Source organism: Odocoileus virginianus, chromosome 6, assembly GCF_023699985.2.
Source record: "Odocoileus virginianus isolate 20LAN1187 ecotype Illinois chromosome 6, Ovbor_1.2, whole genome shotgun sequence".
Lineage (NCBI taxonomy): Eukaryota > Metazoa > Chordata > Mammalia > Artiodactyla > Cervidae > Odocoileus > Odocoileus virginianus.
In genome coordinates this window covers 40,042,955-40,068,661 of record NC_069679.1, presented here as the reverse complement: position 1 = coordinate 40,068,661, position 25,707 = coordinate 40,042,955, and the positions used below count along the sequence as shown (strand labels likewise).

The 25,707-nt window shown below is 45.6% G+C and overlaps 1 protein-coding gene across 1 annotated transcript in view; it reads right to left on the bottom strand.

The window, feature by feature from the left end:
* Nucleotides 1-3,320: 3,320 nt before the first annotated feature.
* MYO1E (myosin IE) overlaps nt 3,321-25,707 on the bottom strand; it is a 211,111-nt gene continuing 188,724 nt past the window's right edge. Inside the window, exons 25-28 of the mRNA XM_070469219.1 lie at nt 24,428-24,520; nt 22,186-22,387; nt 8,286-8,455; nt 3,321-4,371 (exon numbers count right to left, since the gene is read on the bottom strand). Of these exons, the coding sequence (XP_070325320.1) occupies nt 4,295-4,371; nt 8,286-8,455; nt 22,186-22,387; nt 24,428-24,520 (542 nt within the window). The 3' untranslated portion in view covers nt 3,321-4,294. The remainder of the gene's footprint in view (nt 4,372-8,285; nt 8,456-22,185; nt 22,388-24,427; nt 24,521-25,707) is intronic.

Sequence of the window (25,707 nt, the reverse complement as noted above, 5' to 3'; positions counted from 1 at the left end):
CCATCTAGACACTGAGAAATATCTACTAAGGTCTTCTGCCCATTTTTTGATTGGGTTGCTTTTTTGTTGAGTTGTATGAGCTGTTTGTATATTTTGGAAATTAGGCCCTTATTGGCTGCATTGTTTGCAGATACTTTCTCCCATCCTGTAGGCTGTCTTTTTTCTTTTTTGTGGTTTCCTTTGGTGTACAAAAGCTTGTGTTTGACTAGGTCCCATTTATTTTTGCTTTTATTTCTACTGCCTTGGGAGACTGACCTAAGAACACATCGGTACAATTTATGTCAGTGAATGTTTTGCCTATGTTCTCTTCTAGGAGTTTTATGGTGTTATGTCTAATATTTAAGTATGTAAACTATTTTGAGTTTATTTTTGTGTATGGTGTGAGGGAGTGTTCTAATGTCATTGATTTACATGTAGCTGTCCTGCTTTCCCAACACCACTTGGGGAAGAGACTGTCTTTTCCCCATTGTATATTCTTCCCTCCCTTGTCAAAGATTAATTGACAGTAGGTGTGTGGATTTGTTTCTAGGCTCTGAGTCATTTGTAAGGTTTTATGTTTGTTTTTAGGTTTCTGATTTTTGAAAGATATTGAAAAGATTTTGAAAGATTTGAAAGATATTAACACACCATCAAGCATCTTAATATTTGTTTAACTGAAGACAAAGACTAAAAGCATAGAACTTGGGGTCAGATCAGGGTTCCAATGGTGGCTGGTTCTAGTTGGGCATTGTCCTTGCACTTTCTCATTTGCAAAGTGGACATTTTAGGCTAGGACATGCTGGCTAGCAGGGTAGGTAGTCCCGTACACTGGGAGGGGAAGGCATCAAGATGAGCCGGAAGGAGTAAAAGTGAGACTGGCAAGGCCTTGGGAGACAAAACAAGGAGGGATGGGGGCAAAGTGGCTCCCATTCTCTTGACCACAAAGGTGAGGGATCCAATGAAGTTGTAAGGTCCTCCACCAAAGATACACTGTGCATGCTCTGGACTTTGCTCCCAGAACTCTCCAATGAAACCGCCCAGGAAATCACCTGTTCCAGAGGTAGGACAAGCTGGGTCTGCCCAGCAGCACATAGGTCTGGGGAGCTGAAGGGGAGTCATGTGGGAAAGGATTTGGGTTGTGTACACGTCCTGCTCTGCAGCGAGCCTGGAGACTTAAGTTCTGTGGGTGCACAGCCATGCTGTTCCTCACTTGTGCTTGTGAGAATCTCTCCCTGGAAGGAGGCATGGCTGTGAGTGAGCTCTCAGAGCTGGACCAGCTGCTCTGGGCAGAGGCTGTCCCCAGCAAGACTCCCAACCCCTGCATCTGAGGCCATAGGACTAAGTTCTGGCCAGCAGAACGTGAGTGGATGGGATATGTGCACTTTGGAGGGAATGTCCTTTAAATGGGAAAACTGTACTCCTCACCCCTTACTGCCTTAATGGGGCAGACTTGGTGACAGGTCAGGTGTCATGGGGGGAGGCGGGTATGGGTGGTTGCACCCCGGCTGATAGGGGAGCAAGCTCGTAAGGAAGACTCAGCTTTGCCCTCTTCATGGGTGTCAGTCTTGCTTTCCCCAACATTGCAAAGTTGACCCTTGCATAATGTTTTCAGGAAGCCAGGCATTCTCCTTGCCTGTGGCATCCTCTGCTTATTAGCACTTACCCCTCTGTGGTTCTCAAAACGTGGCCATGAGGCCAAAAACTCTTCCCAATACTAGGATGTTATTTGTGTGTGTGTGGTTTTTTTTTTTTTTTTACTGTTCATTCTGTCAGTAGGTTATGGTGGAATCTTCCAGAGGCTATGTGACATGTGATGATGGAATGTGCGTGTTCACTGGTGTTTTAAAATGTTCTCACTTTGAATTTCTAGTATGGTAAACACTGATGACTGCAACAAAAGCAGAGCTCTTGGAGGTTGTTAGTAGTACAGAAGTGTGTAAAGGAGTTCTGAGGCCAAGGGGTTTGGGAACTGCTGGTCCACTACCAGTCTGAACACCTCTGCCCTAGGGTCCAAGTTCAAGCTTGCTCCTCTGGTTCTCGGTTACTTTGTATCATCAGCTGAAGGGATCTGTCACCTTTTCATAATGTAACGGTTTCTAATGCTATACACACAGGACCCTTCTCCTAAACAGGATGACAGGTTCTAGGAGGTGGGGATGGCCCTTCACCCTCTCCAGGTTCTTCCAGGTTAAGTGATTCCTGTACTAGCCTCATGTCTGTCTAAACAATGGCAGGCCTGGCTGGATCCACAGAGGAGAGAAACCTGTATTTAAGTCTTTACCTAGAAACATCAATGCTGTCACCGATTCAGGCAACGCCCGAATTCCTGGAGCCCGGCCCCGGACTTCAGTGTCAGTCACCATGAGCCCCGGGCCCAGCCTCGAGGGGGAGTTGGGGGCTCATGATGACACCAAAGGCCACCTGGACGGCCCTGCTCCTAAGGCAGCGGCCTGGCCTTGGGGCTGTGGGGAGTCTGATGCTCTCCTGTGTCCTTCCTCCTGCTCTTCAGTGAGTCCAAGTGAGTGAAACTGAAAGTCCCTTGTGAGATACAGAGACTATTAGTGTCAGTAGAATTACCTTTCCTTATGTCATCACGTTACGGCTTTCTTTTCCTTTCTTAAGTGGTCACAAAATGGAACTGAAATATACTTTAAACATTATTTGTTAGCAAATGATATTTGCTCTCTGCTCTTGAAGTAAAACAGAATTATTTGCCCCAAATTCAAATACATTTTCCCCCTAATTTATAATCCCCGATAATTTTTTTCCCTTCGACTTGGAGACCCCAAAATGACAAAAAGGGATGTGCCATCAAATCCTACTTTCCCAGGAGCTTAAAGCTGGCTGTGGCAACCAGGAGGAGAGGTTGAGGCCATTCCTTTGTCGGTGGACATGACACTGTTTTCAACTTCTCACCGCTGTTGCAGCGAACACTGTCTTGGGGTGCTAGTGCTGCCTTAATTAAGTACCACAGACCAGGTGGCTTACCAGCAGAAATCTCCTGCCTCACCATTGTGGAGGCTGCAAGTCCGCGATGCAGGTGTTGGCAGGGCTGGTCTCCTCTGGGGACCATGAGGCTCTGTTCCAGGCCCTCTCCTTTGGCTTGCAGGTGGCTAACTTCACTCATCTTCTCCCTCTCTCTGTGTTGATCTGTGTCTAAATCTCCTCTTTTTATCAGGATGGAGGTTATATTGGATTAGGGGCCCTGCTGATGACCCCATTTTAACTAAGTCACCTCTGTGAAGACCCGATTTCCAAGTAAGGTGCTGGCGTTTAGGACCTGAACATATCTTCTCTTGTGGGGGTGGACACAACCCAGACACAGGTCATGAAAGAGCAAGGTGGTTCATTGATTCCTTTATTTTGGAGGTCAGGGGAGGAGACATGGAGTGGGGGACAGAGGAGAACTCCCAACAGGCGAGGGCTGGGAGGGTGTGTGGGGACTGAGGTCGGAAGCAGTAACACTGATGGTTCTACAGTCAGAAAGGAGTAGTGCGAGTCTGTAAGTACCTGATGTGAGTCTTGTCATAAAACCTATCTTAAGAGTAAGTACAGTGGGATACTGCTTAGTACATTCATATATGTTTCTACCATCTGGAGATTTTTATATATACAGTATATGATCTGGTTTTTTTTGTTTTTTTATAAATGTACAGCTTGAAAAAAAAAGATCCTTCTCATAATAGGTACAGCATTAAACACGAAAACCAACATGGGCCAGCCACATACCAACTGAAGACCCAGAGAGAGCCTAGCCCACAGCCCAGCCACCGCCCTGCTGCCTGGCAAAATCAGTGGCACCCATGCACCTGTGGGCCCAGCAGGCCCTTGGCATCTGCATGGGAAGTGCCTGCTCCCGCCAAGCCCCCCCGCACCTGCAGAGAGCGGGTCCCCTCGGAGGGCAGCTGGCCAAGGAATGCGCATGTCAGGTAACGAGAGAGGGATGAGAGAGATGTGCTCTTCAACTAAAGGCACTTGTCAGTGGCCACCCAGGGCCGGCCCCTGGGCCTGGTGGGCGAGCAGGTGCTGTTTTGATAGAGCTGGCAAGGTCGGCGTGGACCTCCTGGTCCTCTCACCAGGTTTAAATAGAATAAATAAATCTTAGTGGGTGCCTGTTTTGCCCTCCTGGGTTCCTGTGGAGTGACACTCCCTGTCTCCAACCCAGCTCTGTGAAGTCCTCCACGGGCAGGGGGCCGAGGAGCTCCAGGCCTCGCAGAAGCAGCTGCTCGCTATGGATCAGGAGGAGGGCCCCACACATCCCCTCCCACATGTGCCTGAAGCTCCTTCGTCCCTAGCGTCAGAGTCTCTGCGCGCCTCAGATCTTGGTCACGTAGTTGTTGGGGAACAGGCCCTGCTTGCCGCGCAGTCGCCCCGTCCACCAGCCAGAAGGATCTGCGGGGACATGGAGATGGTGAAGGTTAGTCAGGGCCTCTGCTCCCAGAGGTGTACCCACAGGCAGAGGAGACCAGGATGGAGATCCATGTTCTTTCTCATGTTCTTTTTATGAAAATCAGATGTGCAGATGTGCCTCACAGGCCCCCTTCCAGAAGAACCCACTGCCCAGTGGTGAGGTTTTGCCGCCCGTCTCCAGGGGTTGGCCCCGTGGGATCTTCCCACCTGTGAGACGGGCCAGCTGCTGGGCTGGCAGGCTGTGACGTCAGCTTGCGGTCTGATGACTCGAATCCTGTGTCCCCCCTTTTCTTTCCTGACACACCTTTCACATGCCTTACTCCACCTCACCATCTTTCTGGGAGAACTGATCTGCATCACTTCACCATCCTTACTTCCCAGCTTAATCCTAGTCCCTCACCAGTAATAAGTATTTGGTATATATTCTTCCAGACCTTTTTCTGTGATTATAAACACACATTCATTTTAGACAGGTCATTCTATATCTTACTCTTCTGCATCTTGCTTTTCACTACTCAATCATCTTTCCATGACTGCATCTCATTTTTTAAACAGCTGCATCGTAAACCAAAATTTGTATAGCCATTCTCTTATTTTTTTGCTGTTCATGCAATAAGTGTCCATACATATATCTTTATGCCCATGTGCAAGCAGTTCTATAGGACAGATTCTTGGAGCAAAGAATATGGACCTTCTATTATCCTTTAAGAAAATCTAGTTTACTTTTTGTGATAGATTATCCTTTTGTACTTTTGAAAATGCATGTGAAAGTATTAACAGTGAATACAACCACCCAGATCCCTTCTTGGAGGGCAAGCAGTATTACCTATTTCTTGCCCTTTCTTCCAGAGATATAGTTCATGTCTATAAAGTATTTGTTAAAAAGTCAACAACCTGTTGTATATAAATGATAGCATACTATGTGTTAGGCTCTTTAACCTTAATAATAGAAACTAAAGATCATTTCACATCTGCATATAAAGAGCTTCTGTATTCTATAGCTATGCTTGTTCATTATCATTTGCTTAATTTTATTTCATGTTGGCCTCTTGTTGATTAGTTTTTTTATATACTAGTGAATCTGTCACATGAGTTACAAATATCCTTCTTCCCATTTTTATTTACTCTGACATAATATTTGAGCAGCTGAATCAAAAGATTATTTTACAGTCTTTGTTTTCTATCACTTTTAGAAATCATTTCCCACACTGACACTATTAAGAAAAGAAAACTGTCTTATACTTACATCAAGGACTTCTGTATTTCTTTTATGCATGTAAGTATTAATTTATTTGGAACTGACCTTGGGGGGAGGGGTTAATATATAAATCCAAAGTAATACTTTTGAAAAATACTGTTAAATTTCCTTCCCAAAAATCTATTTCGGCAGTAAATAGGGAAAGAAGGTACCCATTTCCCTGACTAAACACAAACATTACATTCCATACTTTATTTGCAGTGACAAAGTCCCGAAAGTTCTAAAAATTGAGTTTTCTATAACCCATCTGCTGGCCAAACTTGACCTGAACTGACATGGGCTTGTTTATGATGTCTTTGACTGAGCATATAGGCTCTTAGTTTCCACAGCAGAAACTGGCTGATCTAAGCTGTTGCCCTGGAAACTGGAAGGGGTGTTATATACTACATGATGTGTATATATACTACATGATGTTTATATATACTCCATTATTAACTTTGCAGAAGCTCTGATTTCTGAACCTCAATTTACTGAAAGGATTTGGATAAGGGAATGTGGATTTTCTCACATTTTAATCTTTGCTGACATCATAGGAGGCTCTGCTATGCATTGATTGCCCCAATAACCTGTGTCCACTTTGGGGCTGGATTATTTGTATTATTTACATAGAGGAGTTATTTATATATGTAAAACATTTTTTTCCTAGTCTGTTTTCTATCATTTAACTTTCCCAGTGCTATTCACCACGTAGGTTTCAATGTAGCCTTTTTATGAGGTTAAATCCTATATGGTTTTTGAGTTTGACATCTTCCACAGGAAGATTTTTCTCACCCAAAGATAATATTCTAGGTTTCCTTCTAAGACTTTTATAGTTTAGTCATATATTTTCAGATCTTTAATTCATCTGATAGGTATTTTGTATAAGAAGCATACAGCAAACTTTCTTTTCAAAATGGAAAGTAACTCTATTCTTTCCCCTGATTTCAAATGCCACATTTATCATCTATTAAATACCTATACACACAGGGGTCTGTTTCTGGGTGCTATTCTATCCCTTGTATCTGTATGTCAATTCCTGCACTCACACCACACTTTAAAGTAAAGCAATACTTTACAGCATGTTTTGATAACTTTTAGGACTCTACATTTTACACAAATATGTAATTGTTTTAATTATACCCACTGTGTTAGTTCTACAAAACTTTGAAAATATTGAGAAATGAAAAAAAAGTAATACTGAAAAGAAAGTTCAACTCTTAAGGGGACACTTTAACATTTTTTACTTTTAAAAACATTAAAAAAATTTTCCTATTCCATGTGTTATATATTTTTACAAAAATGAGACTAGTTCAGCCTTTTAATTTTTCCTTTTCTTCCTGAACATTTTTCCATTTCAATAAATGTACTGTACTTCTGCATCATTAACACAAGAATTTTTGCATCCAAGTTCACTGAGTGGATATGGCAAAGCTTATTTAACTAATCCTTGTCACCGGATATTAGGTCATTTCCCATATTTTTGCTGAACAACGCTGATGATAAAAATCCTGTTTGTGTTACTAAAAGTTCATTTCAATACTTATTTTTATTTCAACTTTCTGAAGACTATTAAATGGCTTAAAATATTAACACCTGTAGAAAACCAGGTGGTTTAAAAGGAGATTAAAAATAGCACCCAGAGGCTGCTTAGAAGGACTTTGGTCTGGGGACCTAGAATTCTCCTGGGAGTGAGAATTGGCCACCTCTTCAGGAAAGCGGCCCCTGCGGGGAACCCCCGTCCACTCGGACTGTCACTGTTCTGCTCCTGCACCTTGGATGGCTCTGCTCTGTCCTGACAACTTGTCTTAAGCCTGACACCCAGGGCTTCCATGACCAGGCCACTCTGGCTTCATTTCATCCCCTGTGACATCTTGAGGGTTCCTCACCAGGGTCAAGTGTCAGCTCATTTTCCTAAAATGACCTGCTCTTTCTAGCCTCCAAGGCTCCTCTCTCTGTCCCCCCCACCCCCAACCCTCACCACAGATGTCATTTCCATCAGGGTACTTTTTCTAACATTCTAAATTAGGAGTGATTTTTTTGTTTTTCATGCTTCCATAAGCTAATGTATCTTCTCTACCAAATTAATAAAGTATTCAGCCGAGCCCCCAGACCAGACCATTTTTATAGTGGATGTTACAGGTTGTCTCCCTAGCTTCCATTCCATCTACCTTCAGCACGACAGGCCATGAAATCTGGGTGGGATAGACCTACCTACCATTTCCGAGGGCAATCCCCGCCAGGTCTAGCCCACTTGGGATTACAGCATTTGCCTTGCTACAGAGACTGATTCAGGAATGGGCACATGACCATTCAATCAGAGTGAAACCTAGGCTTTCTATCCAATGGCTAAGAGAAGAAGTTTCAGAAGTAAAATGGATTTTAGATGTGGTTTGATCTGTTGGCCTAGAACTGATGCAGTCTTTTTGCTACCGTGAGGAAAAACAGCCAGAGGAGGGAAGAAATACAAAGGAGAGCAGAGCTGACAGAAGTATTAAAAAATTAAGCTGGAGTTTAATTTCAGTTCAGTCAGCCTGAAGTCTGACCTACCTCTTCCAATTTCAGTTAGAGGAGTACATAAATTCCCTTCACATTTAAACTAGTTTTTATAGCCTTGTGACTGTCTGCTCTTTGAGCCTATCCCAGCCAGCCATGCACTTACCCTCTTTGATAATATCGATAATGTCATTGGCATTGAAGCTGAGTTCATCCGTGTCCTGAGCGTCATAGGCATAGAGAGCCTTGCACTGCGGCACCTGAGGCTTGGGCTTGGGCTGGGGCTTGGGTCTGCCCCCTGCTGGGGGAGGCCGGCTGGTTGTTTGTCTCCGGGCCCTGTGGAGAGAGAGGAGGCGGGTGAGAGGGGACCCAACAGGAGGCGGCAGCACTGCGAGAGGGTTTGGCGCCTGGAGCCAACACTGCTCAAGTTCAAATCTAGCCCCATCCTTAGAAGGACATGTCAATCTAAACTTTCTTGGAGAATAAAACACCCTTCCTGACAAGGTCGGTGCAAAAGCACGTGGTTAATTCTGCATAAATGTTAGCTGCTGTTGCTGTGTTCCCAGCCTAGAAGGAAATACGTGAGACAGGTTTATAAAACATTTACACATCTCAATGATAATATGACAGTCATGTATGTACTCCCCTCACCCCCAACTGTGAAACCAGAACTCTGCCACGAAAGCCTGCAGGTGCCTCTTCTCAACTGCAAGCCCTCCCAGAATGAACCCCTAGCTTGCACTTTATATTAATAATTCTGCTTTGCTTTGTAGTTTTACCATGCACATGAGTATCCCTAAACAATAGGCATAATTTACCTGTAAAAATCACACACTGCTCTAACTTGCTCCATTTTTTCCCCCCAGCCATGGTGCACAGCTTGCCGCATCTGAGTTCCCTGACCAGGGACTGAATCCAGGCCATGGCAGTGAAAGCACCAAGTGCTAACCACAGGGCCACCAGAGAATTCCCTCACTCGATCCATTTTTGAGATGAACACTGTTGATGCATGTAGTTCTGACTCATTCATTCTCACGGCTTTATATTTACTATTCCATTCCATGAATATGTCACCATTTACTTATCCAGCCCACTGTTGATGGTCATTTGAGATAATTCCAGTTTCATTACAGAAGAATGCTGCTATGAATGTTTTTGTACAGAAAATTTATCCAAAGTAATTTCTCAACATCAGCACTCCTGATGCTGTGGGTGTCAAGATCCTTTGTTGCAGGGGGTATCCTGTGCCCTGTGGGGGGGTAAACAACATCCCTCGCCTTTATCCCACGGATGCCAGTATCACCTCCTCTACCTGGTGATGATCATCAAAAATATCTCCAGTGCTGAGGCCCTAATCCAGTTTTAAATGTATTTAAGTTCTTCTAGCTTTAAATGTATTCCTTCTACAAACTACACTTCCTCCAGTCACCATTCATACCTTGTCTCAAAGGCATGGTCCTCGTTAGTGAGATCTTGAAACATGTCTGGAATAACTCTTTATTAAGTATGTTCATCAAAAGCATTTAGAGAATGCATTTAGGAAACAAATATAGCAAACATCCCCATGCCCCCTTTAAAGACTAACTAAAGTGAAGCCTATGTTCATTTGCTTCTGAAAGAAACTTAAGACTTCTAAGAGGGGCTGGACTGAACTCAACACAGTGGGGCTGGCCGTTAGGTCTGGCTGGGCCTGCTAACACCTGTGTGAGGGTGGAGGAAAAGGGAGAGTATTTCCTGGGGCCTGAGTTCTGGAGAGAAAAAGCACACCTAGTTTTGAGCCGTGTTCTGAAGAGGCCAGAGCCTCACTGTCCTCGCTGAGGTCCTGTGACAACAGATGCTACTGGGTGCTGATGAGCAAGTCAGATCATAAGGGGGTGGCCGAGGGTCGGGGGGTACGGCTGCTAGCTGTCCTCAGCAGGGGTGGGGTTCCTTGAGTGCTTCTTGGGACTCCTTGTGTAGAAGGGAGCAAACCCCAAGGTAACTCAGGCTCCACTCTTCTCACAACCCCACTGCCCACCTTCCTACCCCCACCAGGCACTTTTATCGAAGAGGAAAGACATCATATAGATGGTTAGCATGACATCATTTCCTTCCTAGTCTATTGGAAATCCCCATTGCCTGCTTGAGAAAGCAGGCTGGCTAGATAAGCAGGTTTTTAATTAAGTAACCTATATATTAGAGATGTGTCAGCATTTGGTTAATAAGAGCCATTAGCCTGGATACCAGAAGTCATCTGATTTCCCAGCAACAAGGAATGGAGGGGGTGGGGGTGTGTGTGTGCATTTAGAACACCCTGGGAGGGAGGAAGCCTGCAGTCTGGCACTTCCAGGGAGTGGAGTTGGGAGGGTATGTGCGCTTATGCACACACATGCACACACATACACTCACCAAATAAGCTGTCCTCTTTTTTGTCCATGGGGAGAAACCTACCACCATTAATGCAGGTTGTTGGGGTGTCTGGAACCCAAGAATACTGGGACTTGGGTGCATTCTCTGGGCAGGGAGCCCTCTTAGCATAGAGTCAAAGCTGGATGACTCTATGAAAAAGAAGGGCCAGCCTGCCTGCAGCCTTCCCAGGAGTCTCCCTCCTTGCTCCTCGGCCCACCTGCCTCCAGCTTTGACTGAGGTCACCCAGCTCCTCCCCTTCATGTCATTCCTGCCAGTTGCTTTCTTTCAAGGCTCCCTGAACATCAGTTCAGTGTGTTATTAGTTTACTTCACTCTCCACTGATGATCCTTCTAACAGCTTCCCCCTGCCCTTGGCTTACCAAGTCTCTGCCAGGCGTGGCCCCACTTGCTCCCAGCCTCTCACCCTGCTGCAGGCCACACTGGCATCTTCCTACCTCTCTCCATGCAGTCTGAGCCCTGGCTGGGTTTAGGACCCCTGTCCACATACTCCTAGTCTACATCCTGTTTGCTGGTGACAAATATACTTCCCTGCCTAAGATCAGGAACAAAACAGAGATGTCAGCTCATCAATTTGCACTGGAGGCGCTATAGCCAGGGCAATTAGTCAAGAAAAATGAAAGGCATACAGATTGGAAAAGAAGTGAAGAATACTTCAATTGGCAGATGAGATGAGCTTGCACATAGAAGAGACCAAGGAATATGCTAAAAAATACTATTAGAATAAAAAGATTCAGAAAGACTACAGAACACAGATCAATATACAAGAATCAGCTATATTTCTATGAACTAGCAATGAACAATCTAGAAAAGGAGCTGAGAAGACAATTTCAGTTACAATACACAAAGAGAATATTACTTAGGAATAAATTTAACAAAAGAAGGATGATTCTATTCACATGAAACGTCCAGAAAAGACTAACCTATACTGACAGAAAGTAGATTAGCGGTTGCTGAGGGCCAGGGGAGGGAGGAATTACTGCTAAGGAGAAGAAGGCTTCCTTTTGGGATAACACAAATCTTCCTAAATTAGATTATGATGATGGTTGCATACCCCTGACTGTACTAAAAGCTGGTGAACTGTATTTTGAATGGGTTGATGTTATGGTATGTAAATTATATCTCAAGAAAGCTGATTCAAAAATCAAAACAGTAAGGGGCTTACCTCGTGGTCCAGTGGTTAAGAATCTGCCTTGAAATGCAGGGGACACGGGTTTGATTCCTGGTCGGAGAAGATCCCACATGCCGCTGGGCAGCTGAGCCAGAGTGCCACAAATACTGGGCCTGTGCTCCGGAGTCTGTGCTCCATAACTACTGAAGCCCTCACACCCCAGAGCCAGTGCTCCACAAGTGAAGCCACTGCAACGAGAAGCCTGCACGTGGCAACTAGAGAGCAGCCCCTGCTTGCCGCAACTAGAGAAAGCCCGCATAGCAACAAAGACCCAGCACAGCCGTACATAAATATTTCTTTAAAAGATACTTGCATAAAAAATATTTTTAAAATAAGTAAATTGCATGGGCCCCCCTGGGCTCTGCAGTGTACTCTTGATACCCAGAGTCAGCTCAGCCAGCTTGTGTACAAGCAGCTGCTGGGTGTCCCACCCAGGAACTGGGACACAGTGGAGGAGGGGATGGAGGACCACTTAAACACCTGTGTGAACACAGACACTGTGTGGTCTTTGATTCCAAGCCATCAGAGCCTACTTTCTCAGAATAAGTCAAAGTAAAACCTCAGGGATTACTGGGGCATTGGGTTCCTGTGTACAGTGGACATTGGCTTGATTGTCCTAGGCCCTGGACAACAGTTAACATGCAGTGTAAAGTCATCTGGTCGTGTATCCCTTGGCTGAATGGGGCTCACAGTGTTCCACAGTTGGGAGAGGGAGATTCCAGGCAGCTCTGAAATGGGGCACTGTTTGCTGGGGAGCAGCAGTATCGACGAGGTGGGCTGTGTTTGATGGGGAATGGGCGTGGGGGTGGAGAACAGCTCAGCATTCTTCATTAGGAAAGGGGCTGTTTAGGCAATCCCAAGGTCACCACTGTCTGGCTCTTTCCTGTTTATATGTCCCCTGTAACCAGGAAAGGGGACAAATGTCCAGCAGGGCAGCACCTTCGCCAAGTAAGCCCTCCTCCTCTCCGGTCACTTTTGCCTCATTCTCATATCTAACCATGTCCCCCTTCTTGTGTCAACAGAGGGGGTGTGGTCTGGGAACCCCTGCCTGGAGCTCTGGGCAAGATACCATGCTGGGCATTTTCAAATGTTGCTTCATTTAGCCTCAAAACACTCCCACGAGATCACTGACGTGGGTTCCTGGAATTTCCTGCTGGCTTCATCAGCGAATGGCATGATGCATATACAGCAGGCTCCCAGAACTCCAGCCACACTGATTTTTCTGGTCCCATGCTTCCCAGCCCACACAGAGCACTGCTAATTCCTGCTCAGCCTTTGGATCTTGTTTCAGACCCTGGCAGCATCCTCTGGCAGCCTGTGCCTGCCCTGAGCAGGGGGTGGATGCACGGAGGACAGGGGCCTGGGCTACCTGTCTCCCTAGCAGGACAGCAGAGTCCAGGGGTGGACTCTGACAACAGAGAGGGGTGGCTGTTCTCGCCACGGTAATCCCTGGACCTGGTGTCAGGCCCAGGAAGACTGTGTGGCCTCAGTCTGCACGTCCCGCAGTAGCATAAGGGACTGTGGCTTGAATCAGGGTCAGTGTACTGGGTTGGAGGCCCAGTTCTGACACTGGCTGGTATATGACTTGGATCCATCACTTCACATCTTTAGGGATCTGTCTTCATGGGTTAAAAAGGGAATTCTGGCAATGGCCCAGGTCCTTTTCCTAATTCTAAGACGGCTTTCCACAGTGCTTTTAAGATCTCTACTGTCAGACCTACCACGGAACACAGGACACCTGCCCCGATGGGGTGATCACTGGCTCTTTACTCACTGCAGTATGGACCTGGAAACCATCACACAAATCAGTCAGAACAGCCATTTTCCTGGCTTGGATGGACAGACTCAGCCTTCAACCCAGACTATCTCCTTCCACCACTAGGTGGCGATCCTGTGCAGTCAATAACGAAGAGATGATGGCTCCTTTCTACCAGCTACCAGAAATTAACAAGGTCTTTTGGGTGTCTTCAGACACCACTCACAGTCATGAAGAAGAGATTCAGACTTTCTTACCTAGCAAACAAGACCCTCGTGCCTAGGATGCAGGAACTGGCCTCAACCCAGCCTGTGAGAGCAGGCTGTCATACTTTCAGAAATTTTGTGGGTCAGTTGTTAAAGAATCGTTAAAGATGAAATCTGTGGTGCTGGAGAAGACTCGAGAGTCCCTTGGACAGCAAGGAGATCAAAACAGTCAATCCTAAAGGAAATCAACCCTGAATATTCACTGGGAGGACTGAAGCTGAAACTCCAATACTTTGGCCACCTGGTTCAGAGAGCCGACTCATTGGAAAAGACCCTGATGCTGGGAATGATTGAGGGCATGAGGAGGAAGGGCGAAAGAGGATGAGATGGTTGGACTCAATAGACATGAGTTTGAGCAAACTCCAGGAGATAGTGAAGGACATGGAAGCCTGGCATGCTGTAGTCCATGGGGTTGTAAAGAGTCGGACATGACTGACTGAACAACAAAGATGAAATCAAGAACATCTAACTGAGTAAGTTAAATTAAAAGCAAAGGCAACAAATACTCATAATTTGACCCTAATTATTTTACCACATTGTACATCTATCCATGCTATTAATGTCTGCCGCCTGCATAATGGTAGGAGATTGCCTCTCCTCCCAGCCCTGCGACCAGTGGGGGAGTCACCCTAGGAGCTTGAAATCAGTCACATAGAGAGCAGAAACTAACAAATGTCACAGTTCTGCCTTCTCATCCCCAGAGAGAGCTAGTCTTTCACAGCATACCACTGTCCCTCACAATAACTCACTTTTACTCATCTGAAAGCATTTACACTGGTTTTATTTTATAATGGATATGCAGGATTTTATGGGGCTTCCCTGGCTCAGTGGTAAAGGATCTGCCTGCCAATGCAGGAGACCCAAGAGATGCAGGTTCGATCCCTATGTTGGGAATACTCCCTGGATAAGGAAATGGCAACCCACTCCAGTATTCTTACATGGAGAATCCTATGGACAGAGAAGCCTGGTGGGCTACAGTCCACAAGGTCTCAAAAAGTTGGACACGACTGAGCGACTAAACAACAACAATGCAATATTTATAGTTTTTGGTAGTGCTCATATTTTGATATTTGTATTCCAATTAAACCTCACATGATCGAAAACTGTGTTAATGGGGGTTAGAGCAAGAATTTCTGAATCAAAATGACAAACTTATTTTTCCTATTGCCATTTCAATAATAAAGGTTCACTGTATGCAGATTTGTATGTAGTTATAAAACTCCACATCACGGAGCAAATCTGGTTGTTTCATTATATGTAGCTCTGGCACAATGTAAAGTAGCTTTGCTATTACCACGTGACCCATCATTTCAGTGTAATCTGTATAGTGGGCCCTTCACATCCAGGAGTTCTGCATCCCAGATTGCAGATACAATCAACTGCAGGTTGAAAATATTTGGAAAAAAAATTCCAGAAAGTTCTGAAAAGCAAAACTTGCATTTGCTGGGCAGGGCAACTATTTACATAACATTTACATTGTATTCAGTATTACAGGTCACCTAGAGATGATTTAAAGTACAGAGGAGAATATGCATAGGTTATATGCAAATACTATGTGCATGCTCAGTCACTCAGTTGTGTCCGAGTCTTTGCAATCCCTTGGACTGTAGACCGCCAGGCTCCTCTGTCCATGGAATTTTCCAGGCAAGAATACCACAGTGGGTTGCCATTTCCTCCTCCAAGGGATCTTCCTGACCCAGGGACTGGACCTGTGTCTCCTGCATTGGCAGGTGGATTCTTTACTACTAAGCCACCTGAGAAGATATAGTAAGTATACTTCTTATGGACCACAGATAATTGAGCAAGGAGATCTATGCAGCCTGTCAGGCTCCTCTGTCCATGAGATTTTCCAGGCAAGAATACTGGAGTGGGTGGCCATTTCCTTCCCCAGGGGATCTTCTTGACCCAGGGATCGAACCCGCATCTCCGGCATTGCAGGCAGATTTTTTTACTGCTGAGCCACCAGGGAAGCCCTGGCAAATACCATGCCATATTATGTAAGTGAATTGAGTATGCATGGATTTTTGTATCTGTGTGTGTGTGTGTGTGTGTGTGTGTGTGATAGAACTAATCCCTGGTGGATACCAAGGGACCGTACACATTTACCACTTTACTGTGTTTATTCTTCATTTTAAAAAAACCAACACATGAAGAAGCTCGGTTACAGCACCTTGCTTTTACGTCAGGTCTTTTTCTGAGTAGGGCGTTAGACATCTAATGCAGTCACATCATAACCCACGGCACAGAGTTTCCTGAGTCATCAGGCACATCCCACCCAGCTGGCTTTGTGAAAACCTGCGCTGATAGAGAAGCCCTGTTTCAGCGCCTGGGGAGACCAAGCAGTGCTATGCCCTGAGACATCAGGGTGCTGACCGACCTATGAGCCCTTGCAGACAGCTGTCCAACCTCACAAGGGGCCAGAAGCCCACAAGAACACAAAACGCCAAGTGACATCAATGACGTAGAGACAGGGACTGTTCATTCACTCTCTTCATGGGATGTGAGTTGTTATGGTGATTGGCACCAAGGAGGTTTAACTAGAAAAAGACTGTAGAATAGCATAGCACAAGAAGGAATTTTGGATTTTATTTCCGTTATTGAAACACAGCTAGTATATGCTACAGTATAATCTCTTGGCTCTCTGTTCTGCTTTTGGTCTGAAACCACAGAGAGCAGCATGGCTTTACATGTGTGATGGTCAGAGAAGGGGGAGTGAGAGAGGCTGTCTCCCTGAAGAGCCCCCTTGTCTTGGCTTCCCTAGGTTGCCCCATCACTCTCCCCCATTAAAGCCAGCAATTCCTGAAGCTTAGCCCCTCCGTACTCTAGAGCTCTATGCAGGCCAGAGGTTTGAGTTCTTGTGGATAAAGCCAGTGGGTGGGGATACCCATTTTTCAATCTTGGTAGAATATTAATATTTCTCTGTAAGATCAAATCACATGAATAACAGTCATAAAATAAATACAAATAGGACTTCCCTGGTGGTCCAGTGGTTAAGAATCCACCTGCCAATGCAGGGGACACAGGTTCAATCCCTGGTCCAGGAAGATGCCACATGTCTTGGGGCTTCTAAGCCTGTGTGCCGCCACAGCTACCGAGTTCATGCACCCCAGAGCCTGTGCTCTGCAACAAAAGAAGCCACCGTAATGAGAAGCCGGTGCACCTCAGCTGGAGAGTACCCCCTGCTTACCGCAACCACAGAAAGCCTGCACGCAGCAACGAAGACGCAGTGGAGCCAAAAAAAAATACAAATAAACTTTCAAGTGGCATTGTGCTTTATAGTTTACAAAGCCCCTATTTGATCTTCACAAAACCTTGAGTGGGCTTTAGATTTCTAAGATAACTGGCTCTATGATCCAGGTGAGGACACCAAGGTGTGGGAAGATGAAGTGATACAGGTGAGGTTGTCAGCTGGTAATCAGTGAGACAATTCGTGTGCCCAGCAGGGGGCACACAGAAGGCACATGGTTCAGTCAATATTCAATGAATAAATCAACAGAGGAAGGAGCAAGTGACCCAGGACTCACACCCGGTCCTGGCAACTGTGAAACTGGGTGCCCTGCAAACGGCCAGGCCACATTCTGTGAACTTCCCTGCAGCCGCCAGACCTCTGGGGCACCAGGGTGTGCCTATGTCACTATGCCAGTGAGAGCTGGGATTAAGCTTTCAAATATCACGTCTTTGTTCTGCAGATGTGAAATTTATGTCCTGAAATTCCAAGAAGGAAAATAATGGCATTTTATTTCATTGGCTCTTTAAAATATGCTCTGTTCCAAAAGGTTGAATCTATAAACATTACTGGAAATGTGGGAATGGATGCCAGAAATTCCTAGGCTTCGTGTCTGCCTGGGCCAGGATATGGCTGCTGCTCCTGCAGATTATGGGTTAAGAAATATTGCTATTGGACACTTGTTGGAAATTTTAAGCCCCTTGAAAAATATGACTCCATTAGGAGAATCTTGTCAGGAGACACCCAGGCAGCATTTACATTTTTCGATCGATCTCTCTTTTGTGGCATGGCCAGAAGCCCAACCACTGAGCACTTTCAATATTTTTCTGTTTCTCCAACTTCCAGTTGGATTCATCTCTGGAGTATCATGAAATTTCCTGAAATGGTCCTCCCCTGAAATGGACCACAGGATTAAAAAGGCCAACAGGAAAAAAAAAAAAAAAATTCCAGTCTGGGTTTTAATGCTTCAGTAATGAACTGGAGGTGGATTATGTACATCTCAGTTACAGGAGGGAAAATATAGGGCACATTTGATTGGTAAATCAAGTATTCCTATGGAGCCAGAGCAGAGCCTGGTGAATGAAATGTTTATATGATTCTTGTGTTACCTGTCCTCTTTTCCTGAGAATCAGGACAGATCTTGAACCTGAATCAGACTGTTGAAAAGGTACGCTAAGGGACTATAAGATTGTAATTCCTTCTGTGTCTTAGTTTTCTTGAATAATGATTATGACAAAGACAACAGCAAACATGGCATGGCAAGGATAAAGAATCCACTTGGGGTGGTAACTTCATGCAGGCTTCATGCTCTCTCCAAAAGCAAATACCAAAAAACCCAGAACCCAACTGACTGAACCCAAAACAAACTGACAAAGACTTGAATTAACTTGAGGTGCTAATTACACCATTTGATTTTATCCACATTACATGATCCAAAAGAAATGACTGCCTATATTAAATATGTCTATATAGAAAAGCGCATTGGGGCTTCCCCGGTGGTCCAGTGACTCCATTCTGTTAATGCAGGAGGCCCAGGTTTGATCCCTGTCAGGGAACTATATTCTACAAGCTGCAATGAAGATTTGAGGATCCCTCTTGCCACAAGCAAGACCCAGTGCAACCAAATAAATAAAATTTTAAAGTGCACTGGGGGTGGGGAAGTGAAAGGAAAGATGAACCTAAGAGTTGAAAGTCCAAGGAGACCTAGAGGTAACCTTCCTTTTATAGGTTGGTAAATCCAAGGGCATCATTTGGGGCAGTGATGTAAACAGGAACTTCTGTCTTTGTGGGAAGGAACCAGCTAGGGATCCCACAGTTCCCTGTTTGCTTAACAACCTCCCACGGGAAACACAACTCATGGTTTCTTGGCAATGAAGACCTGTTAAATGTAGGTAATCACAAGGGCCCTGAAATGCTTGCCTAAGGTCTTTGGCCACATTAGAAATTATTTTAGCTTTGACTTGATGTGTTTTAGAAAATAAATACTAAGCAAAAGCTCAGCTGTTTGATCAGGGTATGACTTCTTAAGGAAGAATCTGGATCACTGCAGGTTTAAGTGTACAAGGGGGAGGCTGGCTGAGATGTTAATAGCTATAGGACTCAGTGCACCTCATGTGAGTTTTATACACAAGTTTTATACAGAGGAAAATCTCACTGTCTAGTAGACAGGAGTGAAGAAGTTTCCCTCCTTCCAGCCTCACAGCCACTGCCAAAATAGCATCCCGTATACCTGATCTCTAAGCTTAAAGGTGGCAAAGGTGTGATAAGACTTAACTAGGGAACAGCACAGCTGCGGGCTGGAAGGGAGCAGCCTCGGTTAAGACACAATGTTCCTAAATTGCCTGCATTTTGGCTGACAGATGCTCCCAGCTGGCTGCTGTGCAAGTCTGCAACTTGCAAAGCAGCCTGGAAAGATGGTTTTGCTTGCCAAAACTAAAGCAAGTAGGAAGCTAGCAGACAGAGCTAAGAGATTTGGTGCATTTTGCTGGTTTTAATCCCCTGCCTACTTTAGGAACTCAAACTGGGCCCAGGAAAGCTTGTTTGATTATTTTAGTTTCATCCGTCTGAGTAGTGTAGGTCTTGGATTATGGACTAAGAATCCTGTTGCTGCAACAGCACCCCTCAATTCACCTTTACAAAGAAGCTTCCCTGTTTTTATCAAAATGATTTGATAAAAGTGGTTTTCAAAATGTGGTCCCTGGATCAGCAGCATCACCAACTCAAAACTTGCTAGAAATGTAAATCCTTGGGCCCCGTCCCGGTCCTACTGAGTCAGAAACGCTAGAAGTGGGCCAGTGAGTTCTCCAGGTGATTCTGGAGCACATTAACGTGTGAGAACCACCTCTTCAGGCCAAGCCAATCAGGCAAACTATGACCATGAGAACTGGTGGGACAGAGCTACATATGCAGGAGTGGTGGGAGCAGGCCGAGAGATGCAATGGAACTTGGCGGCCACTCTCCTGATGGCCATTTGTATAAAACTGAGGTGCTGGGACTTCCCGGTGGTCCAGTGGCTAAGACCCCAAGCTACCAATGCAGGGGGCTTGGGTTTGATCCCTGCTCAGGGAACCAGGTCCCACACGACACAACTAAGACCTTGCATGCCATAATTAAGAGCCAGCACAGCTAAATAAGTAAATATTTAAAGCCAGGAGAGAACCTGGTGAGATCTGGGAAAGTTCCTAAGAGTCTGTTGCCTCTGGTAAGGCCTCAAGGGAATGGGTGGCTCCCCGCCCAAAGGAAGGAGCTGTCGCTTCTCACCCAGCACAGCTCTAGTTGGTACACGAGTCTCCTGATCACATTCAAAAGCTCTTTATTATTCTACAGACACGAGAGACCAGATAATGGAGGTGGGCAAGAGGGAGGGAAGAGTGGGCTGCAGCAGCCCCGTTAAGGGGTTCAGCAGAGAGAACTATTCCACCACTGAGAATCATGTCAGAGATTCTTGCCAAGAGTCAGAGATTCCTTAAAAGCCACTGCTGCTACTGCTGCTAAGTCACTTCAGTCGTGTCCAGCTGAATCCCCACCCCTGGGATTCTCCAGGCAAGAACACTGGAGTGGGTTGCCATTTCCTTCTCCAATGCATGAAAGTGAAAAGTGAAAGTGAAGTCGCTCAGTCTTGTCACATCAACAGATAAACAGATAAAGAAGCTGTGGTACATGTATACAGTGGAATGCTACTCAGCCATAAAAAGAACACGCTTGAGTTGCAGTGGGGTGGATGAACCCAGAGCTTGATATACAGAGTGAAGTTAAGTCAGAAAGAGAAAAACAAACTTTGGTTATTAATGCATATACATATGGGATCTAGAAAAATGGTACCGATGAACCTATTTGCAGGGCAGGAATAGAAATGCAGATGTGGAAAACAGAAAACTTGTGGACACAGCAGGGGAAGGAGAGACTGGGACGAGTTGGGAGAGTAGGACTGACCTACATACGCTACCATGTGGGAAACAGACAGCTAGTGGGAAGCGGCCGTACAGAACAGGGAGCAGAGCCTGGTGCCCTGTGGTGCCCTGGAGGGGTGGGATGGGGGTGAGGGGATAGAGGCTCAAGGGGGAGGAGATATATGTATACACATGGCTGATTCACGTTGTTGTCCAGCAGAAACCAACACAACACTGTAAAGCAATTATCCTCCAATTAAAAAAATTTAAAAAGTCGCTAGTTTGGCCACCATGAGCCAAAAATTGCTTCATCACCACCATCACCGTCACCACATCTTCATCATCAAGCTACAGCCGAACAAGCAGCCAGCTACGTGCCTGGAACCACAGTAGATGTTTTATTTAAATCCTCTCTAGTCCTCCCAGCAGCCCTGCAAGTTTGGTGGTATTACACCAGTGTACGGATAAGCAAAATGTAGCCCAGAGAAGGTAAGAAGCAGGTCCTAACTAACTAACAATATTAGTTAACAGGGGCTGAGACAGGATTCTTACCCTTCTCTGGCATATGACACAGTCAGTCTACAGTACTCCTGTCTGCGGTTTCCATCTGCCCTATGACTAAATACTTCCAGGGACAAGGTCCTCCTTACATCCTAGGGCAGTTCATCTTTAGGCTACTGGACTGCTTTTTTTGTTTATCAGTGCCAAAATCTACTTCCTGGCAGAATTCACTCCCTTGTCTTGAAGCTGGCCCTAGTTACACGCCAGGTGACTCCACAGGACACAGCCAACTCCTTTTTCCCCCACTGATAATTCTATCTGCACAGAGTTCCATGAATCTTTACTTCTTTCAATTAAAAAGCTGGTTTCTTTCCTCCCCTCTTCTGTTCTAGAAAGGCAGACAGGCTCTTATTTTAAATCCTTGACAGTCCGTATTCATAAGCAGACATCTACACCTCATAGAGTGCTGGGATGGTATTCCTTATGTTTCTAATGACTCTTTGAGCTGTTGTGTTTATGCACCTTTAGCAGAGACATAAATCAACACCCCCATTATTCCTCAACCAGCCCAGAGAGCAAAACAGGTCACAGAGTGATTCAATCTCAGGGTGGAAGGGAACCCCTTTTCTAATGTTTCCAGGATAAGGCCTTTGACATCAACTTGGCTGTACTTTTCGAGATGCCAACCCAGAGCCTCACAGCCCTGGGGCTGGATGAGGCTGGGTGACCACACGTGGGTGCAAAACTGAGCTTCAGAATCACACACAGACGACGCCCTACGTTCCTGAACCCTGGTGTGACTGATGGAGACGGAGGCCACAAGGGTCACTCACAGGAGCTGGCACTCTTACCCGGCAGCACCCTGGTCTGGGACCTTGAGGAAATCCAAGCTCTCCAGCGCCTGTGACACTCGGTCCGAGCCGATGGACTGCTGCTGTGGCAAAGGCGGGCGTGCCATGGATGTGTACAGGCTCTTCTGATTTGACCTCTGGTTTCCAGCAGCATGGGAATATGGCACAAACTGGTTTTTAATGACTCCATTCTGATGCAATCCTAGAAAGAGGAAAAGAGGAGATAACAAAGCTGAAAATTTCTGATGCTTTGCTAAAAGGCTCTTCAAACTTTTCCCCTCTATTAGCCAAGAGCGAGTTACTTAGCTTTGCCAGGCCTCAGTTTCCTCATCTGAGGGCATAACTGCTAATATCATATATTGTGAAGAATAGACCCAAGACATCATAAATTGCCTGGCAAATGTGTGGAACATAGCAGACACTCATGTGTGCTTGTTGAACTTGATGTTAGAACTACCAGATGTTCAGGGTTTCAAAGCCAACAGTCAAAGAAAGGTAAGCTTCTGACTACTTGGAAGGCACATTTTGGGGTCTAAGAAAAATGATGAGGTTATGATTCAAAAGGGCTGGCAGGCAGCTGTTTAAACAGCTGGACATCCATTTTCAAGGAGTGTACTCTAGGAGTCCACCCACAGGGGAAATGTGCCCACTGGTTGGATTAATCTGAACAGAGCAAGCTCTCCTAGTCAAACAACTGTTCCTAGTCAAGATCACATTATCTGGTAAGTAATGGATTATAGTGCTGGGTTCCAAGCCGCACACCTTGCCCAAAAGGGGAACTGTTGTTCTATGTTATATATGCAGAAGCCCTTATCTCTTCTCTCACTGACAGGTTTGGGCAAGAATGAAGGAGAACAAGGCTCCCCAAGGCACACACCAGCAAACCCACCACAAAACCTCTTCCATCCAAATTAAGAGAACTCTTTGGTACCAGTGGAATGACAGTTTTCAAAGGGGACTTGAGGTCCTAGCCCTTGATCCTTCACCATAGAAAGTATAAGTACTGACATAAGGGACTTGGGTCTAATTGCCTCATTTTATTGATGAAGAAACTGTCATGTACAGAGTTTGGGAGCTGTGCTCAAAGTCAGGTAGTTGGTCTGAGGCGACTTTGGCCAGTGTAGTTGAGGCAAGTGAACTTTCCAGGTGGTCTGGCCAAGATTTTGCATGGTGGCTGGCGCATAAGTAGTAACACAATACTACACTGGTTCTCTTAGGTTCTTTTGTGCTTGGATTTTCTTCAAGAATAAAGGCAGAGAGGAGGAAAGACAGCTGGGCCAGGCAGGATGGGGATTCCAAGAGAGATGAGAATTGGCTTCTCACCGATAGGCACCACTGCCCATACTTTAGCATGCAACTATGAGATTTCAGGGCAGGAGACAAAAGAAATGCTTCTTACTGCTTATTTTGGATACTGCTACAAATAGATTGCCTTGTTTGGCATGATCTGAGTCAAGCGTGGTCCAAAGATGACCCTTTTAAGACCTACAGCCCTAAACTTATTAACATCAAACATTCTGGAGGCAGTTTCTTATTAACTGAATTGTGAGTGATGGAAAAACACTTGTGAATTTGGAGAGTACTCTTCCCATACTAAACAGATTTTTAAGGGCAAAACCTCTTACATTTATTTGGGTTTGGATTTTGACTTGCATGCTATATGTTTATCAGTTAAACAATGAGAAAAATGTAACATAAGATCTAAAAATTTTTTGGTATCAATTTTGCAATTCTTTCAGATGTTACTTTATTTTTTGGAGCCAATCTCCTAGCTCCTATCTGACTAAGAATAAAGACTTTCTATTTCTTCATTCAGCTGTTAACTAGATGCAAAAGCATTGTCAGCGTTTGGCTGGAGCTGGGTAGTGATGGTGGGGTTATACCTGCAAATTCCAGTTTCCATTAAGGCAGCATCCTACATCTTAAAAACTGATGACATTCTGGTTGCCATGGGCAGCAACCTCTTCTTCCTCTTACTGATGTAGGAAGCCCTTCCTAAGGAAGTAATACTTTCAGGTAATGAAATGCAAATCACTAACTCAGCTATAGTGTGGTCTCACTGGTTCATGCACAAGTACCATGAATTTTAGGGTCACAGGTAGGGCCATCATGTTGGGAGGAGGACATCTGGCACTGAAACGGCTCACGGCTGGCTAATATGTTGGCATCTGTTGGCTAATGCGTTTCTTCCTCGATGCGTTTTACACATCTGGGTCTCACCTACGGCGCATGCTCGGCTCACCTGGTGGCAGAGGGGCAGCTCTCATTGGGTAGTTGGCATTGTGAGTCCTGCTGGAATGATCTCTGCTTTGAATCGTATTCCTTCGAGTAGGACCTGAAATAGGCGAGCAAGATAAAGTTCAGATCAGTGCTACTGGCTGGTTTTTATGGCTCCTGATGGGTTTTTGCTGGTGGAAAACTTTTGAGAAGTTTGGAAAGCAGGTCTCCGTGGGATCTGCAGGAGACTGATTGCAGGGTGGACAGGCTATGTGAGGGGCATGTTGTCCTGGCAGCTACTGGATGGGAGGGGCCAGAGGACACGTTGGCAGAAGGAGAGATTTGAAATGTCAGAGACAATGGCTTTACAAAGAATTATTAATAAGCATACAAAGGGGCTTCTATTGTTGTTGACTTTGTGAAGAGACAGATGGGTCAAATGAATGTTCGCACTCATGATCCAACCACAGAGCACAGAAGCTGAGGCCGCGTTAGCTGCACACCACGGTCCCTGGAGTGGACGTCGCAGCTCCCCCATCTCTGCTGTCGTCCAGAGCCTCCCTCACCAGAGTTTGTGTTCTATAGTCTTTGAAGGAAACACAGAGATGCTGAAGGGGAGCAGCAGACTGGTACCCTTGACACAGATGTGCAAGCATCAGAAAACAAGCAGTGCTAAATGGAGCCCCGTGGGGCCAGAATGAGGCCCGGGGAGGCAGGGTGACTGGGGGCCAGACGAGACCTCTGCAGAGACCATGTGCTGGAAAGGACAACAGTCAACAAGGTCTTGAGAGGGACATGAAGGAGCATACGATTAAGCCAGCTGGAACAGGGGTGCAGAGGAAATTCCTAGTAAAGAGAAGAGCAGGAAGTGGTCAGGCATGAACAGCGCAGAGCAGAGGAGCCGGGTATCAGGTCCTGGGGTGAGGGGAGGAGGCCAGGTGTGGGTGTCCCCCGCCTGCCCCCCGTCCCACGGAGACACGATAAAACACCGCATTAGACAATGTCTCACTTCGAGGCCCACTGAGCAGGGTTCTGACTCATCCTGCTGGTTATCCATAGCTCTCCTTGGCCCGGCTCTGTGCCCGGGGGTCTGAGCCAGTGGACTGCTAGGCTTCTGCACTCTAGTTGGGTTTGGCCATTTGGGAAGCAGTGGCAGGAGACCGGGGTGCCAGAGGGGACAGGAGTTGGGGTACTTTTTTTTTTTCCTTCAAATTTAAGTATTTAATTTACATTATTGTGTTAGTTTCTGACATATAGCAAAGTGATTCTGAGACATGTTCTTTTTTAGATTTCTGGGGTCTCCTC